This window comes from Melanotaenia boesemani, chromosome 10 (assembly GCF_017639745.1).
Source record: "Melanotaenia boesemani isolate fMelBoe1 chromosome 10, fMelBoe1.pri, whole genome shotgun sequence".
Lineage (NCBI taxonomy): Eukaryota > Metazoa > Chordata > Actinopteri > Atheriniformes > Melanotaeniidae > Melanotaenia > Melanotaenia boesemani.
The window spans coordinates 36,119,254-36,147,148 of record NC_055691.1 but is presented as its reverse complement, the minus strand read 5'-3'; the positions used below and the strand labels follow the sequence as shown (position 1 = coordinate 36,147,148).

At 39.1% G+C, this 27,895-nt stretch overlaps 1 protein-coding gene across 2 annotated transcripts in view; it reads left to right on the top strand.

Annotated features, from left to right (window-relative positions):
* Positions 1-27,895, top strand: part of cdh13 (cadherin 13, H-cadherin (heart)) — a 425,435-nt gene that overhangs the window by 181,191 nt on the left and 216,349 nt on the right. Inside the window, exons 5-7 of one of the 2 annotated variants that reach the window (XM_041996695.1) lie at positions 288-293; positions 897-1,049; positions 27,103-27,247. In XM_041996695.1, coding sequence (XP_041852629.1) covers positions 288-293; positions 897-1,049; positions 27,103-27,247 — 304 coding nt within the window. The remainder of the gene's footprint in view (positions 1-287; positions 294-896; positions 1,050-27,102; positions 27,248-27,895) is intronic. The other variant, XM_041996696.1, reaches the window with a different exon arrangement.

The window sequence follows — 27,895 nt, the reverse complement described above, 5'->3', positions numbered from 1 at the left end:
ATTTTTTTAAAATGATGTGCAAACCTTAAATGAACATTAAATATTAAACCGCTCTGTCATTTGGGTATGGGTATGTGTCAGTCTCACATACTAATGTTTTTACTGACTAGCCCTTTGTGAGGTTAATTTACACATCAAAAATTTAGCTGGTTTGCTTTAATTTTATTTAGAATTCCTGAACTCAGAATTTTTGGCTTTTGTGGCTGATGTGCTCTTCTTTCTGTTTCCCTTTTCAACCTGCCGGAACCTGCCGCTGGGTTATCTGTGAACTCTACTGGCCACCGCAGTCTCACGTGAGTGTTTACATCCCATAATTTCTTGGTTAAAACTGGTTCTGCTTCAGAGACTTTGATTCTTAGCCATCTAACTTGGAAAAACATCTAAAAAAGAAGAGGCCTTTTAAGTAATACTTTTAAGTAGCCACTTTTAAGTGGCTGATTAAATATCTTCCTCCACTGGCCTAATATCTAGAAGGATAATCTACATATTTAAATTAAATAATTAAAGAGGAGGTTTTTATATTTTTTTAAATGTTCTTCATTCTGTGTCTAAAAGAAATCCTGACATGCATAAGAAAATGATCGCAGCAGGAATCTACTGCCGAGGGAGATGAAGCTAGCGTTCTTCATCTACATTTGCCAAATTTACTAACTGATAAAATCAAAATCAAAGTCGTGTCTGATATGAAATTTTAATTGGAAGTTATCAGGCATTTGCTTTTCATTCGAGGCGCTCTGCTCTCCTTTTGCTCAAATGTTAGTTTTTTTTTAAAGAATGGTGTACTTTAAATAAGGACACCAGTAGCACAAGTAATTGTTTCTGTATCAGGAAGACGGCTGATTCTTCTATAAAGGGAAAGTCCTTCAAGCTCCTGATGACTTTGTGTGTGTCTGCAGGTAATTTCACCAGAGAAGCCAGGGAACCATATCTTCCGACTGACAGGCCCCGGCGCTGACCGGGATCCCAAAGGTCTCTTCACCATTGACATCGACACAGGAGACGTGTCAGTCAGCCGCTCACTGGACCGGGAAGCCATTGACTCTTACCAGGTCAGAATGTGTGTGAGATCCCCTGCTTGTTGTTTGTGTGAACAATCCTCTTCCTCCTTGCTGCTCACCTGGGTGCATTTTGTCTCCAGTTTTTATGGGGGTTTGTTTAAAAAGCCCTTTTATATGCACCCACACAAATATTAGCAGTGGTATCTGGATACTTGTGAACTTTGTATTTGGTTAAGACTGAATTAATGCTGTTAGAAAATGCTGATTTCATCCAGTGAGTTTGTTTGAGGCTCTCACTTGGTCTGTTTGTCTAACAATGGGTTTTCCCCTAAAGGAGAGAGATGGAGATATAGACAGAAATGTCTGGTTTTCAGTCTGTCAATTGACCTTATCTTGTTTTCTGAAAGCAGACGTGAGTTCGGGTGTTGAGCTGGGAGCAAGCTGTTGATAAGCTTACAGGATTTTGTAAAAACTCTGAAATAAGTCGCTTTGTAAATACCAACAGATGTGAGAGGAGAGTGAGCAGAAGAGGTTCAGACTGGGATAAGAAACGTATTTGGCCTTGCCCTCCTCTCCCCTTGCTGAGCTCATGCTGTCTAACATGGGCTGTTTGGAAGCTCTCAGTAACGGAGACTGAAGAAGATCTCAGCTGCAACCCATGGACAGTATGTCTCATAGGAAATGGGATGATCCAGTAATAAAGCTAGTATTTCTATTCTCGCTAACACTTATTGATTTATAACCAGTTTCTAATAGTGTGAGCGAGTAATGTGAAGGTAAAGATGTTATTTAACATAAAACATCTGATCCGAGGGGAAAGAGGAAAATGTGCTCCAGCGTCGACAGATTTTCACTGTAATCCTAAAAAAGAGTCAAATTATTAAGAGAAAATCTTTCAACTGAACCACAATAAAGCACATAAGCCTGTCATTCAACATGATGCACAGTTATAACTTGTCAATTTTTTAGTGTTATAAAGCAAATGCCTCTTAAAGCTTTCTCAGCCAAACAGGAACATAAGGCCAAGCACACTGACTAATATGAGATGAGTCACTGAGCTAATGAGGAGGACCATCTGCAGGGGAAACCTTGAATTAGTCATGCATGCATTAAGTTAAAGCCATCTTTTTCTGTTTTTTACATGCATTCCCCCCTCCCTCCCACAGTTCAGACGTACAGTAGCGTTAGGTGAGTTATCCATATGAGGGTGGGTGTGACTGCTCATGCTGTGTGATGCACAGTGACTTCTAATATGAAGCAATACTGATGATAAATGGATAGACTGAAGAATCTCTTCTTTTCTCTGCCTTTTTAAGACTCCGGTAGCTTGTTAACTGACAAACACAATAAAAAGAGGCATCCCATCATCTCAATCTATATTTATATCCCTGTAGAAAACTGGATGAGACGATGTTTTTAATTCACTTTATGTTATCTTAAATTTCTTATTACGATCGTCTGATGCACAGAACTCGGTTCAGGATGACGCTCGCTGCTTTCTGTGATGTGTCTGCTTATATTAACCCTGTAGAGTTTTTTAAAGAAAATGTTTAATTTTGATATCAGGAACTCAAAAAGCTGCAGCTTGGATGTTGATAAAAGACATACGGTAAATTAAAAAATGTTTATTTTGAACTTTGTGATGGCTTATTAACAGTAAAAAAGCATTCTGTACTGATCTGACTATGAGCACATCCTCATCAGCTCAGGAGGGTCTTTCAAACGCGATTTTCCTCAAAAGCTTTGTTACCCACGATGCTGTGTGCTGAACCCACGGTGCTCTTTGTTTTTCAGTCCACTTCACGTATTTATTCCGCTTGAAGGAGACTGAGATTCACATTTGTAGGCGAACCAAGTTCCCTTCTTTGATTCAAATCAGAATTGGTTTACTCATCAAGTCCCCAACAGAGCAGACTTTCCCAGCAAACAGATTAGGATTCGGATCAGAAAGGCTGGTGTGAATGGGCCCTAACAGGGTTAACCCTTCAACCGCTGGAAGTCGCACTCTGACCGTGAGGAAACACAGAAGCAAGACCAAGGTTGTTTGGTCTCGTGAATTTTAATCTGTGAGCACCACCATCATTCGGCTGTGAAGAGTCAGACTCTTTACGAGATGTTTGAGACGGTAATAATGAAGAAAATGACCTTCCAACTCAACGCTGCTGAACTGGAAGTACATCAGCATGAGCAGTTGCTGCATTAAGTGTTGCTGTTTACAAGCCACCTCTGATTAAATCTCCAGTAACCTGAGTTTTACATGGAAGTTATAAGAGTAGAATACATCTAAAGTTTGGGTCTGCAGGGGCTTTTATGTCATGCAGTTACATCATGCTCATCTCTTGGTGGCACTCCTTAGATTCTTTATAGAGTTATTCTCACATTTCATTGTTTCAGCTTTATGGTTAATTTAGACCTTTTTTAAAGTTTTTTCCCATAATAACTTTTGGCAGAAACTTCATAAAGTCTCTAGACATTTTTGACTTATAAATAAATGATTGACATAAACCACACAGACAGACTCCCTCTAAGCACCTTTCCATTTCTAAAATATAAATATTCCTTTGTATTGTAACAACTTAGAGAAATTAGGTTTATTGGGGGTAAAATTCATACACAATGGAAGAAAAGGACCAGAAAAAAGGGAGAAGAGCAATAAATAAGGATCTGGGGACCTTCTCATGAAGATTTTACTGTGCTAAATGTGGCTCTGTTTGTCTCAGTGAAAAGATATTTAATGCCACGATGAATGAAGTAAGGAAAAATGGTAGAAGGAAAAGAAGATTTTACTAATGGAAAAATGGAAAATGTTGAATAAGTGGAACTTAAACAGATAAATTAATGCAGACTCTGAAAACAATCTAGTTTTATAGAAACTAAGTTCAACCAGTCAGAACGTGCCACATACTGCGTATGTTTACCAGGTCTGCTTCAAGATGAGGCGGATTTATTCAAAGGGCTGAATCAACCTTGTTGTTTCCTAAGGCCCCCGGCCTCGGGACCAACATTTCATTTCATCTTATGAGCTCTAAACGTCTCAGCATTCATTTATCTATGTGTCTGAATCTATCTGTCATTTGGGGAAATTAGTTTACAGTGTATTATCGTTAGAATTAAACACAGCGATGCTCCATGGACACAAACAACACAGAACACGAGATCCTGCTTTCTAGAAATCAGTTTTAAATAGTTTTATGTTCAGTTTGATCACAAATGGTCACAGATTTAACTGTAGTCACCCCGCTCTTTTTTTTTTTTTTTTTGACCAGTCTATGGCATCTTCCCTAAATCTGTATTACAAAGAGAGAACGTAAGCCCATGTCCCAGTCAGAGCTTAGAAAAAAGAGCCTGCTATCAAATTCAGCTTTTCAGTGGTCCAGGACTGCAGAAAAGCGGCTGTATCTCTTTTATAGTGCCCAGTGGCTCTCGCTGGGTATTCATTAAGGACGTCCCCTTTCCCTTAGAGTCTAATGGTCTGTGTGGGCTATGAGACATGAAATATTCAGAGCTAGATTAAAATACCCATTGCTCCAAAGGCATTTATAAGCAAAGTGAATTGAACTAAAGCAAAGCTTTTTTTAAGTCAAATATCTGTTCTATCTGATCTGTTCCATGTGTGTTTGTTAACACAGGTTCACGTAAGTGGCTGTGAAAGGCAGAGTTAGAGAATAACCAACGCAAACAAACCAACACTTCCCCTCTGCTCTGCTGTCTTCTGTCTCTCCTTCTGCTGTGTGTAGGGCATTTTGAACTGTGAATGTTATGGTATTGTTGATATCATAGGAAAGTTGTCAGACCTTCACATGAGATCTAATAAATCCAGCGTTGAACGGGGTTGTATGGAGCTGTGCAGAAGTGTGGCCATGAAACAGGAGGTAAAAGGCCTTTTATGCCTCTGATATACTGTTCTGCTCTGCAACAAGCAGTAAACTATTGGTATAAGTTTCCCCAGCACCACCTACATGACTTGTTATACAGATGAGGAGAGGCCAGTTCCCAGGAAATAGTCTCAGTCCAGCTTTACCTTGTGAGTCTGCTGCAGTCACTTTCTAAGAAATTCATCTGATCATTCTATTGTGGCTGAGGCAGTGCTAAAGTTGATTTTACATCCTAACATCTCATGGAGCAGCTACAAGATGTTTCTGGTGGCATGTTCTAGCTTGTGTGTGGCAGATTTCTGGGCTTGAAATGAATGTTGTGGAAAGTCCCATGCAGTTTTTAAATGGGAAATAAAAACAAATATGATATATTATTTTGTTTTAGCAGGTGGAAAAGTTTTATTGTCATTAACCACCCACCGGCCGTCCATGCTGCTTTGTGCCACGTCTCTCTACCAGCCACTGACTGATGGACCAATCAGGATGTCGTGCTGTGTGATGTACAATCTGAAATATACAGTGTGAAGACTTAGTTGAATATGGATATAAATTGTTCTTTTAAACTCATAAGTTTTACCTTGTTTGAAGAAAAAATGATTAATGAGAAACATGAAAAGAAAAAAAAATGAAGGAAATCTCTCCAGAGTTTGTCAGAAAATCATATTTTTGGTCCTGTACCATCACTCCATTGTTTATCAGGAGTTCCTTAAATTAAAATTCTTTAACCACTTATTTTTGGGATTATCAGCTAAATGATGAATTGTAAGTTTGTGTCACCCAATAAAGGCCCTGCTTAAAAAGAATGTGCTTGACTTGGAAGAAAAAGACAGGTATGTGCTGGCCTAAGACCCAAACATGATAAATGTAAATGTCAGCACTCATGAATAAGTTTTACAAGTTTAATATTTCATAGCAACACACAACAAACAGACAGGTCCAGCAGACAACATTAACATAGTTATTAAACATATTCATCAATGCTGACAGTTTCACTTATTAGTGTGGCAGCATTAGCATGAAGTTAACTGTTTTACCAGATCAACCTGCATAATTACAGAATAAACTATATTTTTAACCAAGCCACTTTTTATCAAGCAGGAAAGCAGACTGAGGGTAAAAACTCCCGTCTGTGTTTATCAAGTCAAATCAAATTTATTTCACCTTCATGTTAGCATGTTTAGCTAAGATCTCCAACAGTGATGCTGGGCACATGGAACCAAATCACCAAGTTTTTCTTTTGATATTATTAGATGAGTCAAAGTAGTAACACAGAAATGTTAATAACTTGACAAATATCAGTTTCACACATACATTTTTTACATAAATTCCTGATTTTAATCACCAGTTTTAAATATAGATTTTGACGACTGCCAGAGGCCAGAATCTGCTTCAGACGTAAAAACCGAAACACGAGACCGATTTACTCCCAGGTATACTCTGAGTTTGTAAATTAACGTGCAGAAGTTGTAGTTGAAAATGGTGCTATGTGAAATTTCTCAGAAATTCAGTTTTTGTGTGTAGAAAGGATTTGGATTTATATAGGAAACAAAAGTCAGAGTACACAAAGAGAGAAAGAAATTAGTGGAGGTGTTGTTGTTCAGAAAAAAAAGCAGAAAGCTGCTCGTAAAACTGCATGTGACGACTCCTCAGCGGCCAGGATGGATTCTGGGACTCTTTTTTACTCCTCAGACTGATTTTAAGATGCCAACTCAACCACATACCAACCTCTCCAGTCCAGAGTCCGGTTGTTTTGTTTTCTCCGACTCTGCCAGAGGGCTTGAAGTGAAGGAGACTCAAAGAAGGATGCTGCTAATCTGTTGTGCAGACTCAGGACTGTGGCTGCAGCCTCAGTACCAGAGAAAATACTCATTTTCAGCTCCTTATTCATCTCTTTGCACATCTTTTATCCACATTTTTTACTTTTACCACATCATTTCAGGGAAAAATGGCAAAATAGTTAACGTTAGGATAAAAGTACAAGATGCTTATCCTCTACCTGTACGACTCTTGCTAATTATTTTGCTTATGTAGTATCCAAAAACAAAAGTCCTGACACTGCAAACCGGGAATTCCTGTCCAGAAGCTGAAGCCTCTGATACTTCAGGAGTACCTGCAGTACTTCTGCGACACAGGTGGCTTACACTTATTTCCTGTTTAGGGGTGGCAAAGACAGTATCTCATCTTTTGTTTTCTTTGTACTTGTGAACAAACAGTTTATTTTCTATACCTTTTTATTCTAATGCAGGCGGGTTGGAGCTCATCCCAGCCTCTACGGGGTGACGAGCAGGAAATCCTGGACAGGTCATCAGTATATTGCAGCTCTATAACTTAAAAGCTGTTTGTTAAATTCAAGTCCATTAATGGATCAGGAGAATCTGCTAGAAGCACTACTTTAGCATGTGCAGAGGGTGGTACTACAGACACACTATAGATCACATCTGTCTTTTCTCAGTGGGCAGCTCCTCACATCTTGTCCGCACCGCTGGCAGCTGTTCAATACAGACCTTCTGGTAATCCTTTATTAAGACGCTGCCTGGCATACTGACAGATGTGTTTAAGGCACGGGCACTTCCTTAAGTGTCATTGTCATTATAAAGCAATACAATCAATGCTCTGCTGTAAAGATTACCAAGGTTGTATTGGATATTCTTTCTGCTTCATCCCACTCCCTTCTTTCCTTCTCCTCCCACTTGTACAGTGTGATGATGATTGATTACTTCTGGCAAATAAAAGTACTACTACTCACTGCAGAAGGTCATTGTATATCAAAATGATACCACCACTGGCTTTAAGATCAGTGAAGTTGACTGTCTTGGTATCTGAATGCAGTGGGAGTTGTTGCACATACTGTTGCAGTGAAATAGCTCAAACTATGCAAAAACTTTGTGAGATGCATTTAAAGAAAGCACGGTGTAACTGCGGCTTAACGTCAGCAAGAGTTCAGCTCAAAACAGATGGAAACTGTGAGTCCTAAGTAGACTATTACAGGAACCACAGAGCCAAGCGGGACTAACACAGCAAATCCGACAAAGGAAAACATTTGCTGAGGAGGAACAAGCACACACAGTGATCAGCTGGGCCGCATGTTCACAAAGATTTAATGTCAGACATTATTGTCTTATTAAGCTCAATTACTGTGAAAATAAATGTTAATGAGATGGAAAACGGAGCGGAAGGTGCGGGGAGGAGTAGGGGGCTTATCGCTGTGGTTATGACAAGCTTCGTTCAGGTAGAGAGTGCTGGGGAAAAACTCTAATTGGCTTAGAGGAGTGGAGACGTAGAACAGCCTTGTTTACACAGGTAGAGGTATGACCCTCTGTAATCCAGGTCATCAAAACAATAACTGTGGTGATTCATTTGTACGTGCTTCCCTTGGAGGTGCTGATTTTAAGGACCATGCAGATGCAGGCAATGCAATGTGTTATTTTAAGTTCAAGTTATAGTATTTATTTGTGATTTCAACCTGTAACTGCATAAAAAGTCAGTTCCAGTAGATGAAACACAAAAACTAAAACTTTTATTCAGATTTGGGGATGATTTTTGTTTCCTAATGGATTCTGTATTTGGTGGAGAAATGCAAGCTTTGCTATGTAAAATTGCATTTCTTTTATTTTGGTGCGGCTGCTTTGCCCGTGTGCTTCAGAGCCCAGAGTTGCAGCTTGTGCCTTGAAACGAATCCTTCCTTTGACAGCGGATCTGAAAGGCACCATATTGTCCTCCCCATATTCTGTCCGTCAAGCAACAAAAGGAAAGGCTCGCTCAGAAAGAAAAAAGCCTTAGGAGGATCAATCTCAACTCTAGAAAGGCAAAGCTTTGAAATGACTGCTGTTTTGAAATTTAGATCTTTAGATATCTCAGCTTTAAAAAGTATTCAGTACTGTCACTTTAAAGATTTCTTTGGCTGTCAAACCAAAAAAAATAATAAAAAGTAAAAAGTTTTTCTAGCCTGTGTTTGATGACTTCTGTAATGTAAGCTTCCACCTGTGGCATTCTTGGCCACTCTGGTTATAACCTCTCATTGTTAACATGATGCCTATCTGAGGTCAGAAACCCTCGTCAGCGTCATCGTCATCGTCGTCGTCATCGTAATGGTCATGTCTTCTTTGGTTATGTTGCAGTACTGTAGACAGTACAGCTGCTAGTGTCTGATCCTCAGCATTACACAGGTTTATAATCAAATACATCTGAACTGGTGTGTTTCTGAACTGGTGTGTTTCTGAACTGTTGTCTTTCTGAACTGTTGTGTTTCTGAACTGGTGTGTTTCTGAACTGGGGTATCACATGTCCCTTGTATGCAAGTCTCATGACTGGTTCAGATGTGAAAGTCTTTGCTCTCTACCGGATGATGCTGTAGGTCAGTGGAATTTCTAGTACTGGCTTTAGGACTCCTCAGATTCTGCAGATGTTTTAGATCCCAGACTTTTTATAATAAACCTTGATTATTCATCATGTTTGTGTTTTCCTTTCCCCATCACCAGCCTCTAGAAACATCCATTATTAACACACAGAATTCAACAGTGTTGTTTTTTATTGTCCTTACACATGTGAATTACTTCTGTTTATAATATGTTTACATTCCAGGCAGAAGTGTTATATAATAAAATGATTCATGCTAATGGTAACAAACAAAAAGCCTCTGGTCAATCAGTTATGTGCATTGGAAAGATTAAGATTCCATTAAGAATGAATTTCTTCGTGTTGCTATTCATGTGGAAATGTGGGATTTCTCTTTTTTCTCTTTTGCCCCAAACGTTCCCCATATTTGTTTTCTCTCTGTTGCTACATTCATTCTAATGAAAATCAAATCATGCCTACTAATCCCCTCTTCAGACACTAAACACATACTGTAGAAAGATGCTTGTTAAAGCATTTCAGGGCAGGTTTTCTTGGATATGCATTAAAATGTCTGCCAGTATGGGCATTAATTCTTTCAGGCTTTTCATTTTTGCAGATGCATAATTCCAACGATTGCTTAATTTGGTGACTTTGCAGAATTGTATCCTTATACCCTGAAGCATAAGGGAGCGATCTCACAATGTGTGCATGTTTTTATTTTGTTAATCACTCCTCACAGTTACTGCATTTTTTGCTTATTCAATACTTCCTTCTGTCTGTTTGTTTTCTGCTAAGAGTTCAGAAAGAGATGAATATTTTTATATATCATCTTGCCGTGTTTTTTTTTTTTTTTTTCCTTTCTTTTCTTTGTATGTATTGAATGTGGAACTTTTATGATTTACCGCAGCACAACACCGGGGCAGGGTTAGCAACAGCACATGTGTTCACCAGGGCCGCCGTTGTTTCTCTGTTTAGTTCGTAGGAGGTTACGTCAGCGTTACGTCTGAGGAAGTGACAGCAGACATGAAATCAGACAGAGAGAAAACCATGGAATAAAAAACATTAAAAATTAAATCACGAGTCCGAGTTGAGTCTCAAGTCTTTTGAGTGCAAGTCGAGTCTGAGTCCCAGTCCGAGTCCCCATCTTTGGCTTAGACCATCAGCTAACCAGACATGACTCCACAAAAGCAGGAGAAGTACTGTTGGCTTGTGCTTTAAAAAGAAAAATAATAATAATTATGTAAAAATAAGCTTGAATACCTGCAGGATTTATCACTCAAAAAACATATTTCAGGTTAAATTCTGTTGTTTTCCAGACAGGTCGTTGGGACCCCAAATAGAAAAAAATAAAAGTTAGGAAAATACTGATTCCAAGAAGTATTACAGACTAAATAATTAATCCAAGTAAACTTAGTAATTTATTTTCATCAGGAATGATGCTGTACCCATGCGTCTTACATTAGGAAGGTCAGTGTCTCATAAAATGCATTGCATCAACAAATCTCAAAAATCTCAGCATCTAACAGCCCCCACCCCTCTGCTAACCTCTTCTGCAGTGTGATCAATCAGAAGACACTTTCCCAATAAACGCTTGTACTGATGGACATGGTTCCTGGAGGAAACAGTCGCCCCTCTTTCTGAAATTATTCTAACCTATCTGGAGTTATGATGGCTGCAAAGCTAATCTAGAGGTAGCCAAGATAAGAATTAATTAAGTGAAAATAATCTGATCAAATTTAAGAGTTTAGAGCATCAGAGTGTGTGTTTTCATCACGAGAGGCGGTGTGACAATGAACTCTGTAAAATCATAAATCATTTATTTTTTATCGGCTGTTGCATCCACATGTGTTGCTTTCACCACTGATGTTATTTTCTTGTCTTTATGATATATTTGTGGGTACTCTTGTGCTTTTGTACATCATGTGGGGGCCACAGGGTCCATGTTTACTTTCAAATTAAACGCAGTGATGTTTCAAGCTGCTGCAGTTCAAAGAAAGAAAGCCAGAAAAGAACAAATGTAAACAAATAATAAACAGATATGATAAATAAAAAAATGTGAATGTGTGATAAAAAAAAGAGAGACAGCTTACAAAATATCCAAAGGCAGCAAAAATGTCATGTTAGATACCATTACCAACATACACAGCCCCATACACTTCTGTTTTACTGTATGTAGCAATCTAAAGCCTTCCTCCTTTACAGAAAGGATAACTTCATGAGCTCGAGGCTTGAAACAGGTGAAGCCTGTTTTCCAAATCCCACTCCTGTTTTCTGCTTGGGTGGACTGTAATTTCCTGGGCTTTGGAGAGCAGGATATGCTGCCCTGCACACAGGAAAACAGGCCTGATGTGCACTTAGACCCTGTATGTGGGCAAGAGATAAAGAACACACACACACACACACACACACACACACACAGACATTGATTTACACACCATCACTACCACCACCACCACCACCTTCTCTCTGAGCAAACAAACCTCGAGCTGTCATAATAGCCCCTGCCGTTAAGAAATAAATGAAACGCTTTCAAGCCAATGCGGGGTCACACACCATTGCACTTCTCTGATAAAGCCTGTGGTCTATAACTTGTTATTATGGTCTATAATTTGTTATTACACATGCAGAATTGTCTATGGTTGCAACATATTCTTCAGCTGCAACACATGAAGTAATTAGAAAAGGAATATCCTCATAAAACTGTTAGATTTGATGGGTTTTACTTCTTCAAAATGCTGCTTCAAATGTGGGTAAACTTCAGAAAGTTTGGTTTCTTTTCTTTAGTTTTTCTTTTTTTCCCCCTTTTTCTAAAACCTTCCTCCAGGTCAGGATCATTCAACTCAGAGGACTGAGTCACTGTGTAGCTGTCCTCTTTTAAACTTCTTCAAACCCTATCAGACATCCTGCTGTGCCCCTCTCCCAGATAACCTGATTAAACAGTGAGTGCCCTGGTGCTGAGCCTGGGGGCATTACTGCTGCTAATTCAGCCTTTCTGCCGCCTGCTGAGGCATATGCCACAACCGCTAATGCACCCTGCCTTGATACAAGGTCAGCAGCGCTTTCAGCAGAACCGGTCCGGCAGTATTGTCTTCCAAAATGAGCGACCCTGACTACAAAAGAGGGGAATGTACTGGAATGGGCTACCGAGTTGTTAGAATATAATGATGGAGGTTCAGAAGCCAATACAGAAGTCATTGCTTAGAAGTGCAGGCCAACACACACACACACACACACACACACACACACACACACACACACACACACACACACACACACACACACACACACACACAAACACACACACTCCTGTATTTTGCAAGCATGTCTTCTTCTCACTCTTGAGCTCTTAAAATAGCTTTTTTTGATAATCTAAAAAACTGGGCAGAGAATGGTTTAACTTTTGCCACCATGTAGGTCAGACTATGTTTTCTGAGGAAAACAAAAGATTTCCTGATCCTTCTTTAATGTCCTTAAATAATTAATCTGCATGTTAAAAATGAACTTGAAGTGAATCTCAAGGCAGAACTTTTCTAAGAGCAGAAAATACATCTGTGTCTCATGCCCAGGTCATAGTGGAGTCTATGGAGCAGCACCAACCGATGGAACTGGATGATGAAGTTGGCCTTGCTCTGGACTGACACAGAAACATCAGTTTATAAACACACAAATCCTGCTTTTTCCATCTCAGGTGTCTGTCTAAAATAAAACCTGTTGTATCCAAGCGTAAGCTGGAAACTTTAATACATGCTTTTATCACATCCCGTTTGGATTACTGCAGCTCACCTGTGGCAGGAGTTAGCCAGGCTGCGTAGCCAGGCTGCAGCCCGGTTTTTAACAGGTACAAAGAAAAGAGAGCACATCACTCAGGTTCTAACAACCCTTCACTGGCTTCCTGTGCACTTGCAAATTAATTTTAAATACTTTTCATTTGTTTTTAAATCTCTTAATTCCCATGCTCCTTCTTATTTGTCTGACCTGCTGCAGCCAAATGTGCCGTCTCGCTCCCTCAGGTCAACAGATCAGACTACCTCCAAGGAACTTAGAGGTGATGGTGCTTTCTCCGTTTTGGGTCCTAAGCTATGGAAAGAGCTTCCCCAGCACATCAGACAGGCTCATGGTTTTAAATCTGGTTAAAAAACACACCTTTATTCTTTGGCCTTTAACCCAGAGTGAGGCTGGGACAGTCGCTGTTTAGATATTTAATGATGTTTTCTTTGGTTGGTTTTAGCTGTTTTTATTTGGTTTTTTTTTTGGTTTTTTTCTGTAAGAGTGTCCCTGTCTGTTTCCTTTTTATAAGATTGTTTTAAATTTCAGTCTAGGGTTTTAATGTTTAATGTCAGCGCTTTGGTCAGCCACGTTGTTGTTTTATATAATGTGCTTTATAAATAAAGATGGTATGGTATGGTGTATGTAGAAATAGTTTAAACTTCACAGGCGTAGATTTTAGGGATGCAGTGATACCAGTATTGGGTATCGGTGTGATACTGTGTGTGTACTCGTAGTCGTTATCCGTAAAAGTGTTCCGATAGTGCAGAATGTGATACCAGTGTAATAAAACTAGGGTTTTCAGAATCAACAAGTTAATGCAAAGAGAGTCATCTGTGGAATTTTTTTTTATGCATAAACAACTAAGTTTTTACTCATCCCGTATTAAAAATCCATATTTGGAATTATCAACCAACCGAATCCACTAAAAAAACACTTTTTCCTCCTTGGTTCTGAAAATTCTGACAGTTTTCCAGCCTTACATTTAGAGCTTGCTGCAGCACGACCCTACTCAAATACCACACCATTACCCACTCCATCCTTCATCTGACAATCTGGTGCACACTCCTTACCAGTAAAGTGTAATGTCATTTATTAGTACTCGTTTTGATACTTGATATTGGCAAGTACTCAACTGTAAGTATCTGTACTTAAACTCATTTTGGAAAAAAAAAGTGGTATTACTGTGACACTCAACCCTAATAGATATAACAGATGAAATGATAGAAGTATATCATGTGTGATGTAAAATAATGATCTGCATGTGCATGACCTATTTAATAATGAATTAATTTTCAGTTTGACGCAGGAAGGGAGTTATTTTTTACTATGTACAGAAGTAGAAACCAGAACTAATGTTTTCGTCGCTGTGTTATACGAGTGGCATGGTCCCTTTAAGAGTGAGCGCTTACACTGGGAGGTGGGGGCAGCAGACAGAGATGCAGTGAGTGCATGTCTGAGCGGAGCATGTGACTGGAGTAGTAAACCATAGCTGTTTAGCAGCTAATGTCCAGTTTTTCTACAAGCTTCAGCAATAAATGGCACAACCCTTCTGGTTACAAGCCGAGTCCCATGTCTATTTTCCCTATGTTGTGTGAAATGAAGGAGGTGAACCCAGAAGCTAGCTGCAGCTTTGGTCCAGGAGGAATCATTTCCCCATGGGGAGGGTCGGAAGCAGAAGCAGCAATGCTGTTTTTCACTCAGCTGGACCACAAAGTGAAATGCTCACTTTGTTTGGGAAGCTAGCTTCCAGCGGTTCAGCTTGATGAGCACTCAGTAAACAAACTGTTACAAAGACGTTCTTGTAGCTAAACGCTTGTATGGGGCAGACTTTAACTCACCTGGTGGGACAGCGACTTCAGCTCTTCCACATGGCCGGCCCAGGTTTGATTCCCACCTTTGGGCCCTTTACTACATCTCACCTCGTCGCTCTCCGGCCCCCTTTCTTTTCAACCTACTACAGTAAAATCCACTAGAGCCCACAAAACCTTTAAAAGAAAGCTCTGGTGTGGGTGGAGGCCATGCGTTAATGATGATGTCATGGCTACGTGATTTTAATTGGCCAGAACTGTCGGCTTTTAAAAAATTCCATCACCTATAACATTCATCTATCTTTTAAAATCACTTTTACTGATGTTCATTTTTAATAGATTCCACACATATTGAAGGATTTTCCTTTGTTTTATTTATTTATTAATTGAATAAGTTATTAGTTTTTAAGTAAAAGCACATGGCTTCTGTGTTGATGGTATACTTCAGGTCCAAGCCTACAATTTATCTCTGTAAGGATGAAGTATAGGATACTATATAAAAGAAAAGAAAGCTGAGCCTAGTTTTCCACCGAGGGGGCTTAGATGGTAGGTTTTACCACAATACACCAAGGGGAGCCTTTGTGACACTTTCAGTGTTAGAAGCAGGATTATTTTTATCCTGCTTGATGGCCAGCTGAATGAAAGATCATTTTCTATCTCCTCTTTCCACTCATCCACTTGTTTTCACCTTCTATCTAAGACTATCTTCTTATGTCTTCTTTGAAATGCCCGGCGCTCCTTTTATTTTCATGTAACAAGGAACATTTCACATCAGTGACTCTGGGATTAAAATCCACACCAAGTAAAATCCAAGAATCTAAACGAAGAAGATAGATTCTTTATAAAAAAAAAACAAAAAAAAAACAAGAAATTTACTATTTTTGGAACATTTATGCTGATGTATGCTTGTAATAGAGTATAATAAATCACTAACACTGGTCTTTTCAGAGGAGTTGCATGAACATCTTTACTGATATCATTACATGAACAACGCTACTGCTTAGTGTCAGATATTAAGTCTACACAGGCTACCGTGTTCCACACAGAAAAGAAATGTGTGCATCTTTTTCTATAAATCTGCAAAACGTAAAACATTATTATTCTTCATTTACCCCTGAAGTCATCGTCAAAACTCCCGTGTTGTGTGGATTGTTGTGTATCTTGTTCATTTCTGACATGGAGTGAAGGACTGAACCAGAGCGTCTCTACAATCAAACCATTCACCCTCCAGGGTTTTATTATAAGTAAAAGAAATTTTATATTTGCCCTACAGCTATAAAATTCAAACAGATAATTAGCTTTACATATTATTTTTTTACCTGCTTACAGTACAGGCAGGCAAAAGCAGCCTATTAAAATATGTAAATTGTTAAAAGAAGTGGGAACTCTATCCTGTTTCATACCTCACCTGCATGCTGTCTTGATATATTAGCAGCAAAACTTAGACATAACTGTTGTCTGATATGCGTTAATCAAGTAGTTCACAAACACCCAAGAAGCTAAAACTAAGGCCCGTAAACATGCAGTATGTTACCGTGTGCACATGGGTGCATCTTATGCATTTACTCTCCAGCTGAGAGTTTTATCACTACACAGTGCAGACTTACACTCACTGGACTCTTAGATATGTCTTGCTGCTACTGGGTTGGACCTCCATTTGTCTTTGTGGTAGAGATTGAGCCAGATGTTGGAAACCTTCCTCAGAGGTTTTCTCCGAATTGACATGACAGCATCACACAGTTGCTGCAGGTTTGTCGGCTGCATCCATGATGAGAATCTCCCGTTCCACCACATCCCAAAGCTGCTCTACTGGACTGAGATCTGGTGGCTGTGGAGGCCGTTGGAGTCCAGTGAACTCATCGTCATGTTCTAGAAAGCAGGTGGAGATGATCTGAGCTTTGTGACATGGTGCATTATCCTGCTGGAAGCAGCATCAGAAGATGCTACACTGCATATCTTGGCTGGAACCAGTGGCTAGTTGACTTACTGTTGTCTTCCTGTCATCCAACCACTTTTCCCATTCTGCTCTTAAACTCTGACACGGTTGCATTCTTGAGAAAACCTCTGAAACATGTCCAGCTTGATTTTCAGCAACATTTCTTCAGTTCAGCACAAGCAGGTCTTCTTGTCTGCACACACTCGGTACACTCAGTGTTAAAAGGGAAATACACAAATACTGCTTAGTCCAGTTCAGGGTTGCAGGAAAGCTGGAGCCCGTCCCCGCAACTAGCAAGCGAGAGGCAGAGTACACCCTGGACTGTATTTTGAGCCACTGCACTGAAAATACAACAAAACAACTGAAGTGTTGCAGTGAACGACACCATCTGCAAGGCATTCTGGTCCGTACGACTGCTGCTCACTGGATAAGTCCCTTGTTTGGATCGTTAACTATATCTATATCTATCTATATCTATAAAGATAACTCAGAGGTAGTTGTGTGTGGAAAAACCCAGTCAAGTTGTTTCTAAAATATGAAACAACAATGCCATGTTCAAAGTCATGTAAATCCCCTTTCTTCCTTATTCTGATACCCAGTTTGAACTCCAGCAAGTCGTTTTCATTATGTCTACATGCTGCCACGTGATTGGCTGGTTAGCTATTAGTAAAAACACGCAGTTGAACAGGTGCACCTAATAAAGTGGCTGGTGGGTGTATATTGGACTACTGCAGTTCTCTGTATTATGGGTTGGACCAGTCCTCCGTCCACCGGCTGTGGATAGTCCAGATGGTTTTCTGTCTGGAACCAGAAGATGGGACCATATCACCCTCATACTGGCTTCCCACCACTGGCTTCCTGTTACTTGCGGGATCTAATTTAAGATTTTATTGCTTGTTTTTAAGTGCCTGGATGGCATCGCACCCCTTACCTTTCAGAGCTCTGAACTGTGCACATCCCACAGCCTGATTTTTGTCATACAAAGACTATTTTTTCTATCAGGTCCCGGCTCTGGAACGCTCTGCCCCGTCATATTACATGTGCACAATCAACTGAGCATTTTAAATCTCTTTTAAAGACGCACCTATATGCACTGTTTTTAATACAAGTGTTTCCCCCTTCATGGAAATCCTAAAAAGCCGAGGACCCCTGCCCCACCCGGGGCTGAAACCAGTTCTATGCTTTCAAAAATGAGATCTTTACCATAAATGCTGTTTTCTGGCTGAGTCCTGTTCTTCCATAAAGCCAAAGCTGCTCTAATACTTTTAGGTTCAACCCATGTTAAAATTCAGTACCTCTGAGGGAGATTTATTCATTGTGGTTTTAGAAATATTTAAAGCTTGAGAATCAAAGGAAGTTTTTATCGTGTTGTTTTTTTGTCTGAAAGTTGAGAAATTTTTGGAGTAAAGTTTTTGACTAAATGATGGATAACACTGACGTGCCATGTACCCTGTCTCATGACTAAAGCACCTCATGAATGCTCTTGTCTGAAGAAGGCTAAAGAAATTTTCTGTAACTACTGTAGCTTTGATGCAGCGAACTTGTGATTTCACCTTGCAGTAAAGTAGTCGCATCCACTCCCAGCTGCTTTCACAGGAAGTCTCACGGAGCCGTGGTAAGAGTCTGCAACAGCTGTTCTTCCGCCATGACAGCCCACTTCCACAGCTTCATTTTATTGCAATAGAAAATTTCAAGTTTTTGATGCTAGCTGCAGCAGATGTGAGCAGGATAACAGCCTCTTCTCCCAGTGGGTGTTTCAAAGAGGAGCTGATTAAAGAAATAGAAGAAAAAGTTCAACTCTGAGAGGGGAATCACAACCTTTAGCTATATTAAAAAGATTGAAATATTTCTGAAAAATTACATAACCTGATTAAAATAGTTAAACAAACCAGTTTTCTAAATATTATTCATATTTAGCCTTTGAGCCCTGTGCCTATTTTTCTGGCCTATGCTGTAATATGCGTACCTATAATCGCGTATATCTCTGCAACCGCAAGATTTATCTGAATACGTTTTGAGGCATAGTAAAGGAAGATTTGTGAAATTTGTTGAGGTGTTTAAATATCAGAATATGAGTCAGAGGTGAAGAATAAATGAAGATGTCTCATATGCACAAATTAAACAAGTAGAAGCTTGCTTAAAAAGTAGAAAGACTTTCAGGAAGAGGAGGATTTTTCCTTTAGAAAGATGCTGCGTAGCTCTAAATATGTGAATCTTGTCTCTGCAAACTTTGATCAAGAGAAGCAGAACATAAGTAGAGATTTTAGCAGAAACAGTTTAGGCCTGGTCTCCAAATGACCATGTTGGCACAATTTGACACTATTTGGACCTTAAGTTGTGAAACGTTAAACTACTTAAAATAAAACTAATCAGACTCACAAAACTAGAAACAATAAACCATGACATTAAATGGAAATAAATTGAACATAAATAAATCACTTTATTAAAATAATTCAGAATTTTTATTAATAATTTATTTAAATGATTTTACCAAATAAACAGCTCATATTTGGGGGTTCATTACTGAATTACCTTAAATAGAAAGAGATTTTTTAATGTTCAAGTTCTGATTCATTTGCTCCCCTGTTGGTTTATACCTCCATGTCCTCGTAGATTCTCCAAACTAAAAATGTGTCAGCTGTAGGCCAGACTCCAACCACAGACAGGTACCAGAAAGTCTGAGTCCCGCCCCTAAAAAATGACTTTGTGATGGTCTTTATGCACATAAGCTCAATATTAGTCTTCCTCCAGAAGGAAAGTTACTTTTCATCGTAATGTGTGATCATGGAAATGCTGACTTTCATCAAGTGGAACCTCATTTTACCGCATGGTGTGATGTAGAAAATGGGATCCCTTCTCTGTGGCGAGAGTACAGTAAAGGAGTTTTGATTTATTTTATTTCTGCGGTGAGTTTTACTCTGAACTGACTTTAGGAAGAAAAAGTTCAGATAAAATCCTCCAAGTTCGTCTACTTTTTCACCCATGTGTCACCCTGATTGCTAAAATCTGGTTTGAGGGAGGGATATTTCTCCCACCTGAAGAAGGGCTGAACCATCTCAGGAAAACATCCGGTGCCTCATTTAAAACTGTGCTTGGCAAAGCAAACTACAGGCAGTGTCTGCGGCGCAAAAAGAAAATGTGGCTCACTTCAACTTTCAGATTTATAAAAGGTGGACACCTGTAATACATATTCATCACATCATTTCCATGATGGCTCAGGAGGCAAAAAGAGGGAAGGAGCAGAATTTCTCAGGGTGTGAGACAGAGATCCTGATGGACCACGTTGAAAAATGTAAAAATGTTTCATTGGTGGGCACTGCATGGGCTTTACTGGTCAGAAAGGTAGAATAATGGCAGCAGGTGGCGATGTTGTCATCGCAGTGTCAGAAGGGAAGACACGCCAGAGGCATCAAAACACGCGGCTGGCTATCTCAGTCAGTAGCGCATCCGTCTGCCATGCGGGAGATCGAAGTTCGAATCCCACAGGGGTGAACAGTAACACCTTCCAGCTGGAGCCTTAGGCAAGACACTGCAGCCCACAGTAGATCGTTCTGGAGAAAAGATGCTAAATGATGCCGGTAATGTAGTCTTTGGTTTTCATGTATAAAATAAATATGTACAGATACATCTGAGACTGGTAGCTGCTTATTTAGTGGTAAAAAATATTTCTTTCTAGTTCCTGGGTGTTCCAGGTGGGTGGGCGGGGCTGCAGCTGTGGTTGAAGAGGGTGAGGCCAGAGACTCCACCCAACACTGCAGCAGCCATGTCCTCAGAGGAAGTCCTGCAGGTGCAGAGCGACACCATCACGCTATTAACCAGGTGGACAAGGAGCTGCAGGAAATGGAGACCGTCTTGACGGATAATGGGACAAAAATGATAAAAGCCTTATATAAGAATAAATAAACAAATAAAGGAAATCCACCTCTTGTGTGTTTCATAAGCTCTTGCATCACTTCTAGACCCCCAGCCTGTCCCACTCTGCTGGATCTCAGAATAAATGACCAAAGCTGGCTTTTGGCATCTTCTTTTACTGACTGGTAAATGTTGGAAGCAGACTCTCCACCTCATCATTTCCTTGATTTTATTCTGGACCGTTGCAGTTTCCCGTTTTCCCAGATTCTGTGCGTACGCCAGGGTCAGAGTTTGTGTGGAGGTAGGAACATTCTCCCACTAGGTTTGGTTTTAATAAATCCTAAAATTTGAGCATATTTGGTGTACGCCGTTTTTGTACCTATGTCAGCTTTAGAAATGAGGCCCCAGGTGTCATTGCATGAAGCTCAGTATGCTGCATGGGGCGCCGCCACATTTCACCTAGAAGCTACAGCAGAGCAGTTTCACTGGGATCTAAAGAAAACACCAGGAAGGAAAAGCCCCTTTGAGTTCACCTCTTCAGCAAAGGGAGGGCTCCTTGAATGGCTCAGGAGGAGCTGAATTCTGAGTGAATGCGAAATGAGACAAAGGCAGCGGAAGGCAACAGAGATGCCTCCATATGCATGACTCGGTCCTTTTCACCATTTTCCTTTTCTCTCTACCTATTCTTGTCTGAATTTAAGGCTGCGATAAAACTGCCCCGGCTCAGCTGCCGCTTTCTTTCTACATTTGCAGCAATGAGCCAAGCAGTCAATCGACTTCGGCTTTGGCTCACAACTCCCTGATATATCCCTCTCCTGTTATCAGCCCAGCTTCTCATCTGGGAAAAGGCCTTTTGAGACTCAATACTATGACTTATTTTTGGAAACGGAGAAAGGATGACAAAATAGCCAACATGTACATGTTAACAGTCAGAAAAGTAATTATCAATTAAGTTTAAGGTGTATATTTAATTTTCTTGTTCATCCTCAATGCTGATTATGCTTCTATTTATCACTGATTCCTTTAAAAAGGTTTCAACCTTACACCAAGGTTGCCAGTATGATCAAAAATAATATAATAGAGGTCGAACTGTTAGAGTAATTGTTCATTAGAACCTTGCATGGATGAGCAAGCCCTTATATAACAACAATAGAGGGTGTTCATAATATCCATTAGAAGTAAATGAACCAAGGTGAGCTGATGCATTAAAAACACATTTAAATAGTAAATATACATATGACCTTTAGTCTAAATATGATTGGCCTTACTTCAAAGCAAACTGACATCCCCACCACAGTTATGCTGCGATAATGAGCTCAGTTTTAAGAGAAAACAGTCATCCAGAAACTCCAACAAGGACAGGAAGAGGACAGAGGGAGATCAATACAACATAAATTGTTGGAAAATGACAAAAGATTATTTAATAAAGTCGTAAATCTGCATTCTGAAGATGAGACAACGGATGTGAGGACAAGCAAAGAGACAGTGGTCATTATCTGTGACTGCCTCTGATCTGGCATGAGCAGGGCCAATCTTCTGCCTTTAATAACTCATTTCCCTCCCAAATTAAATCTCTGTCCCTTCTAACGCACAGCTGCTAATTTACCCTCTGAGGAAGGATTTTTCTCTCAGCCGTGATGCAGGAAAAATAGCCTCCTCATCCTGCAAACAGAAAAGTGATGAGCCGTGAGAGGGGGCCTGGAGTCCGACTTAAACCTCATTTTCTATGCACACAAATGTAGAAAATAACCCTAACTATGCTACATTAAATACATAATAATACATTTTAACTCTTTATAAAATTATTTCAGAAAGTGTTAAGTGTAAATTTTTTTTTTATATAATGTATTTTCATTAGATAATACCTTACATAAATAATAACTTTAACATTCAAACCCACACATGGCCTTTTGTTAATAGACAAAACTTTTATTTTTAATGGAAAATATGCATTTTTATCATTTTCATGTCATGTTAAAATGATATACACATTTCCAAGCACGGCTATTAGAGATCAATCTCTGTATCTAGTAGCCAAACATGAATATTTCCGATCTATCATAACCTTTTCCTTCAATTTTAGTCCAAACTTTAGTCTAAATTGTCATTCAGTTGGATTAAAATATTGATTTAATAATGTTTTTATGTTTGAATGCTAGGCTGATGGTAACTATCAAAAACGATTAAATTAAAAATGACTTCTTCTTGCCCATATCCATCTTCATCCAACTAGAGTTGGAGTGCACTATCGCCCCCTAGAGTTCCAGCCATTAATAACTGGTGTTGGGTAATTTACAACATTGTGATGTTGTTTTTTCTTTTGTTGTATTATTGTTATCACTCAAACTTATGAATTGCAGCACATTTATTAAATAATAAATGTGCTGTGCTGTGGATCTAGTTTTGTTTTTAAAACTCTATATTTCGTTTTCTCTAATGTAAGATAAACCGTCTGTCCTGTGCGGTTTATGTGATAAAGACCAAGTTTTTGGGAAGTTCTGTACGATTTACAGTAAATCACAGTCTTTGATTGTGTTTCCATCTTCATTCAGACATTCTGACACTGGAGACTCGCAGCTCGGTTCCATTACTACCGAGACGTGCTGTTTCATGCTTATTGCCTTGAAAGGGTAAATCCTTTACCATGCAGATCCTTGATGGGTTATTTAGGTTGATGAGTCTTTAGGTGGATGGGATGAACATACATACGTGGTTGAGAACATCACTGGAAGATTCTAAGGAAGTAGACTGAATGTCATTAAAAGCTCTTTAGGTATGTTCTTAGAGCAGAGCAAGAGGAGGATGAGATGATATATGTAACCATTAAGCTCTTTACACCTAAAATACTTTGTTCAGCTGCATGTGTGCCATTAAAGCCATTAACATAAGCTTCAGGCACCATGGTGGTAGAGAGATGGCAGGACAAAGACAGAGAGAGAGAAGGATGATCTGTGTGATAGAGATGCTGTGTGATGCATTACAGATAGGAAGAAGAAAGCCTGCTAATGTGGTGCTAGGGACAGAAGAGAAACGTGTTCTCTTTCTCACAGGAAGCCTTACATCAGTGCTAATAAACAGACAAACTGTTTCTGTAACTGTAGATTATGACCTGATAGAGGCAGCTATGTCTCCAGATCATACTTCCAAAGCTACATTCTTTTGTTATTCAAGAAGCTTCAGAGGAGAGTAGATACTCATATGTGTAGTTTGGGATGTAAGCTGCAGAGATTCCCCGTCTGTATCCTGCAAAGATGCCACGTTTAGTTAGCTCTTAAAAATCAATAGTACATTGTTTCTGAGACACTGATTTGTAAAACTCTGGTGGACAAAAGACTGGAAAAGCTTTCATAATGAGCAAGATTAAACAAACAATTGTCTCTATAGTGATTTAACCTTTTATGTTAATCACATCAGACCCCAATTATTCAGCAATCATTTTTTGCATGTGCTTGTTCTGCCTGGACAACTTGGAAATTTCTGTGGTACAAAAAGCAAATATGTCTTGAATGAGAAATCCTTTGCTGAAAAGACTAGTTGCAACTTTCTTGTGCTATTCATACAAAAGAAATGCATGTTGTCAAGCAGAAAAGTTAAGTCCAAAATGACGTCTAAATCTCGAGAGAATAACTAAATGATGCAGCTTGTAAGATACAGTTAATACAGTAATCATTCTGGTACCCAGAATTGTTTCTGCCTGGCAAACAGTTTCACTTTACATTAGAGAAGTTATTCTGTGTTCAAAGTTGTGAAGATAACTGTTTGTAATGTCACTGCAAAATTTACTTTTTTCATTGAGAAGACAGTTGATGATGTTCTTATCAGCCCTCAGTTGCATACAAACATTATAAAGTAAGATGCTGAGAATTATAAATATTCTGTAGTTTGAAAACAGACGTCTCAGCTTTGTAATTAAGAAGTTGCTGCTGTTTAACCCAAAAGTCTATTAGTACGCCTCACAGTATCACTAGCTGCAGTGTTATTAACTTTCCTGCAACACTTTCAAGAGATTATGCACTTAATTATCACCCCAATTAACCATCAAATGGAACACATCTAACCTGGAAAAAGCCTCGTTAAATGGTACATCCAAGCAAGGTCTTTAAAGATGAATAAATCCATTGAAAAGCAGGTTTGTTTCACAAATTGCCAGAGGAACTGTGGGACTAAATTCAGTCAGAGTTTTGACTGGTTCAGTGTGGTTAATTTTGGCATTGTGTGTGTGATAGTGGTGATAGGATAAAGGGTATCCACACCTTATAATTTACCCTCAGTTTACAATCCAGCATTATTGCTGTTCAGGTAGAAACGGTAATAATAAAAAGAGAAGGTGGTTTGCTGACTAAACAAGGTTGTTTCACTCTGTTTTAATATCTGCTTGTTTGTGTATAAAATCGTGGGCACGTAGTAACTGCACTCGACTAAACTTGCATGAAAATAACTAGAAATAGTTGGAAAGGCTGAATGCATGGATACGTGATGTCGGCCAACTGTATATCCGTCTGTACAGGAGATGAAGTGAAGGAGGGAGGCCGAAGAGTAAAAGTGAGACTGCCTTTTCATTTTTATTTCAATACTAGTTCACTTTGTAAAACACCCAGGTTCTGTATGGATTTTAAAAAGGATCAGAAGTGTCACTGCTTAAATAAAAAAATGAAAATATACATTCTCAGTGCTGAATTAATGACTTGAAGATAAGAAATTGCCAAATTTACATCCTAACTTGATGTGCATACTTCTCAGAGATGCTCGTTGCTTCCTTGTACCATCTTGTTTCCCATCACCATGAAGAAACTTAGCATCCTTTAAATGTACCACAAGGATGGATCTTAAGGGAGTAAGACGAATGAAACACATGGTACCCTGCGTACAAGACACGTGGCATGATGCATGCAGCTCATTGTCATATCCCTGTCCCCTTGACCATCAGTTTTACTGGCTGGAACTGGTTTAGCACCACAAGGAGATAACCCAGTGGCTAAAAATGAAAGTGAAATTGGCAATCTTTAACATTCAGACCCTTTCTCAGTCTTAATCACAGCATTTAAAGTGATCTTGTAATAACTAAAAACGTCTCTGTTTTCGGTCTCCGGGTGGCAGATTCTGTATGGGATTCAGAAGAAGCCTTACAAAGTTTTTTTTCACCATTTTTTGACCTTTGTGCTGTATGTTGTACATGTTGGGTCCAATGTTGTCAAGCTAAGTTTTTTTAAGATAACCTGATGCTGCCCAGTTTCTTCTAATGGTTTAGTTTGATCGCTTCGTCTGGCCTCTGGCTGAGGGACGAGAAAGCAAGACCATCACAATGCTATCACCCTTATTGTTGTCACTCTTGGGGATACATGTTTTAAGAATCGGAGCTAGAGATTAAACAGGATGGTACGGTGTTTGCATCAGAGAAGTCGCAGCATATATCTGGAGTTCAGACCTGAAACCCATCTAGAATTATTATTTGGAGTGATGACATGGAAACCTTCAAAGCTCAAAACATCTTGACATCAATGCAGAAGAAAGATGCAGAAAAGCTTACTTTTCTTCTTCTGCCTTTACTACCTTTTACATAAACATTACAATTTGACCCACTGGATTTCCAAAAGCTGTACCATCAAAAAAAATGTTATTATAAACATCTAAATTTTCACTAATACATTGTCCATTCTGAAGAAACTGCCAGTTAAATACGAATTTGCTACAAGGCAGAAAACCAAGAAGGGATGTGACCAGCCACAGTTAATTCCTGTCATGTGGAACAACCAGGTGCCGTCATTGCTTACTTTTAAACCTTTAATGCCGTATGGATCACTTCTGATACATTTTATGAGACCTTTTGCATCACTTTATGGTAAAAACTTTGCTCTAAATCCTATTAAACACAATATGCTTGTTTTCTGCCCCCTAGTGGACACATTTTAAACTACAATAATTTGGACATATCACTTAGTAATAAACGGGAAATATACTAAAAGTATCATTATTGTTAATATTATTTATTTAGTTTTACATTTTAATAAAACTTTAGATTATAAAGAGGAAAATTTTCTCACCATTTTAGGGTTAAAATGTATCTTAAAATCCACTTTTACTCATTAGCTTTTGACTCAGATTGATCTTATTTATTATTAGAAATTTTTCTTATATTTATGTTTCAGTTTTTTTTAGTTTTATTGTTTTATTTGTTGTCTTATGTTTTTAGACTTTATTTTTTCAGCTGTTGTGTGTAAGTGCTTTAAAAATAAAGTTGGTATGGTATGATATGGTCAATATAAAACTGATCAACACTGAGAGGTTTAAAGATAAACTTTTTATTATTATTATTATTAATATTATTATTATTTATGTATTTATTTTTTCCTCACCGTCGGGACCTTTGTCTCTTTTACTCGAGGGCTGATGGGAAGTCTTTGGGATGCTCAACGGCACATCAATTGAATCCGTCCTCCACTTTTTAAACGACCACTGTAAAAATTACTTAGCCCCATACTGGACCATCCCTTCTGTGGAAAGTAAAACCATTTATCTTTTCATCCATGCAGCTGGAGGTTTCCACCACAGACTTTGCTGGAAACATCATTGAGGGACCTGCCATACTCGTCATCACTGTCATCGACCAAAACGACAACCGGCCCATCTTCAAAGAAACACGTTACGCAGGAGAGGTGCTGGAGGGATCCCCGACAGGTAGGTGATGCTGGTATATTGAAGCTCATATCTAAGCTATAACACACCTGGGATGTCCTCTGATCTGAGGGTGAGGTTGGATGGAGGGCTTCTCCATTTGTATTGTGAGGTGTGTGCACTCTGTCCACTCGTGTATTAATAAAGCTAGCATTGCTTAAATAGCAAACAAAATGCCACATTTTTCTGTTGTTAAGGCAGCAAATAATAATTAGAAATAATGAGTCCTAATGGAAAGAGAGCTCCTGTTGTCGGTCTATTCAGACATTTTTGAATAAATTCAGAACAAAGAGCTCATTTAAATTTCTGAAAATGTTTTTGTGTATTCCACTGATATATGCACCACTCCTCTTAGAATCTCATCTGCATCTGGCAGTACAGGTTTAACACCACCCAGCAGCAGTTTAATTATGACCGCCCTGCAGTAACACCATCCTTACATTCAGCAAGTCGTCCTCGGCGTGCTTATGATTCCTACCGTGTAATGTCCCTGCTGTCCCTGAGCTTAATGCTGAGTAATAATTCTAAATCTGTACCGAATGTAGCTGCTGTAAAAATTCTGACTGTGCTTCAGTAAATTATCTGGCAAGTTACACACTCGCAGAAATGAAGCTGAAATAAACCCCCATCTCCTGTTTCAACTCTTCTGTT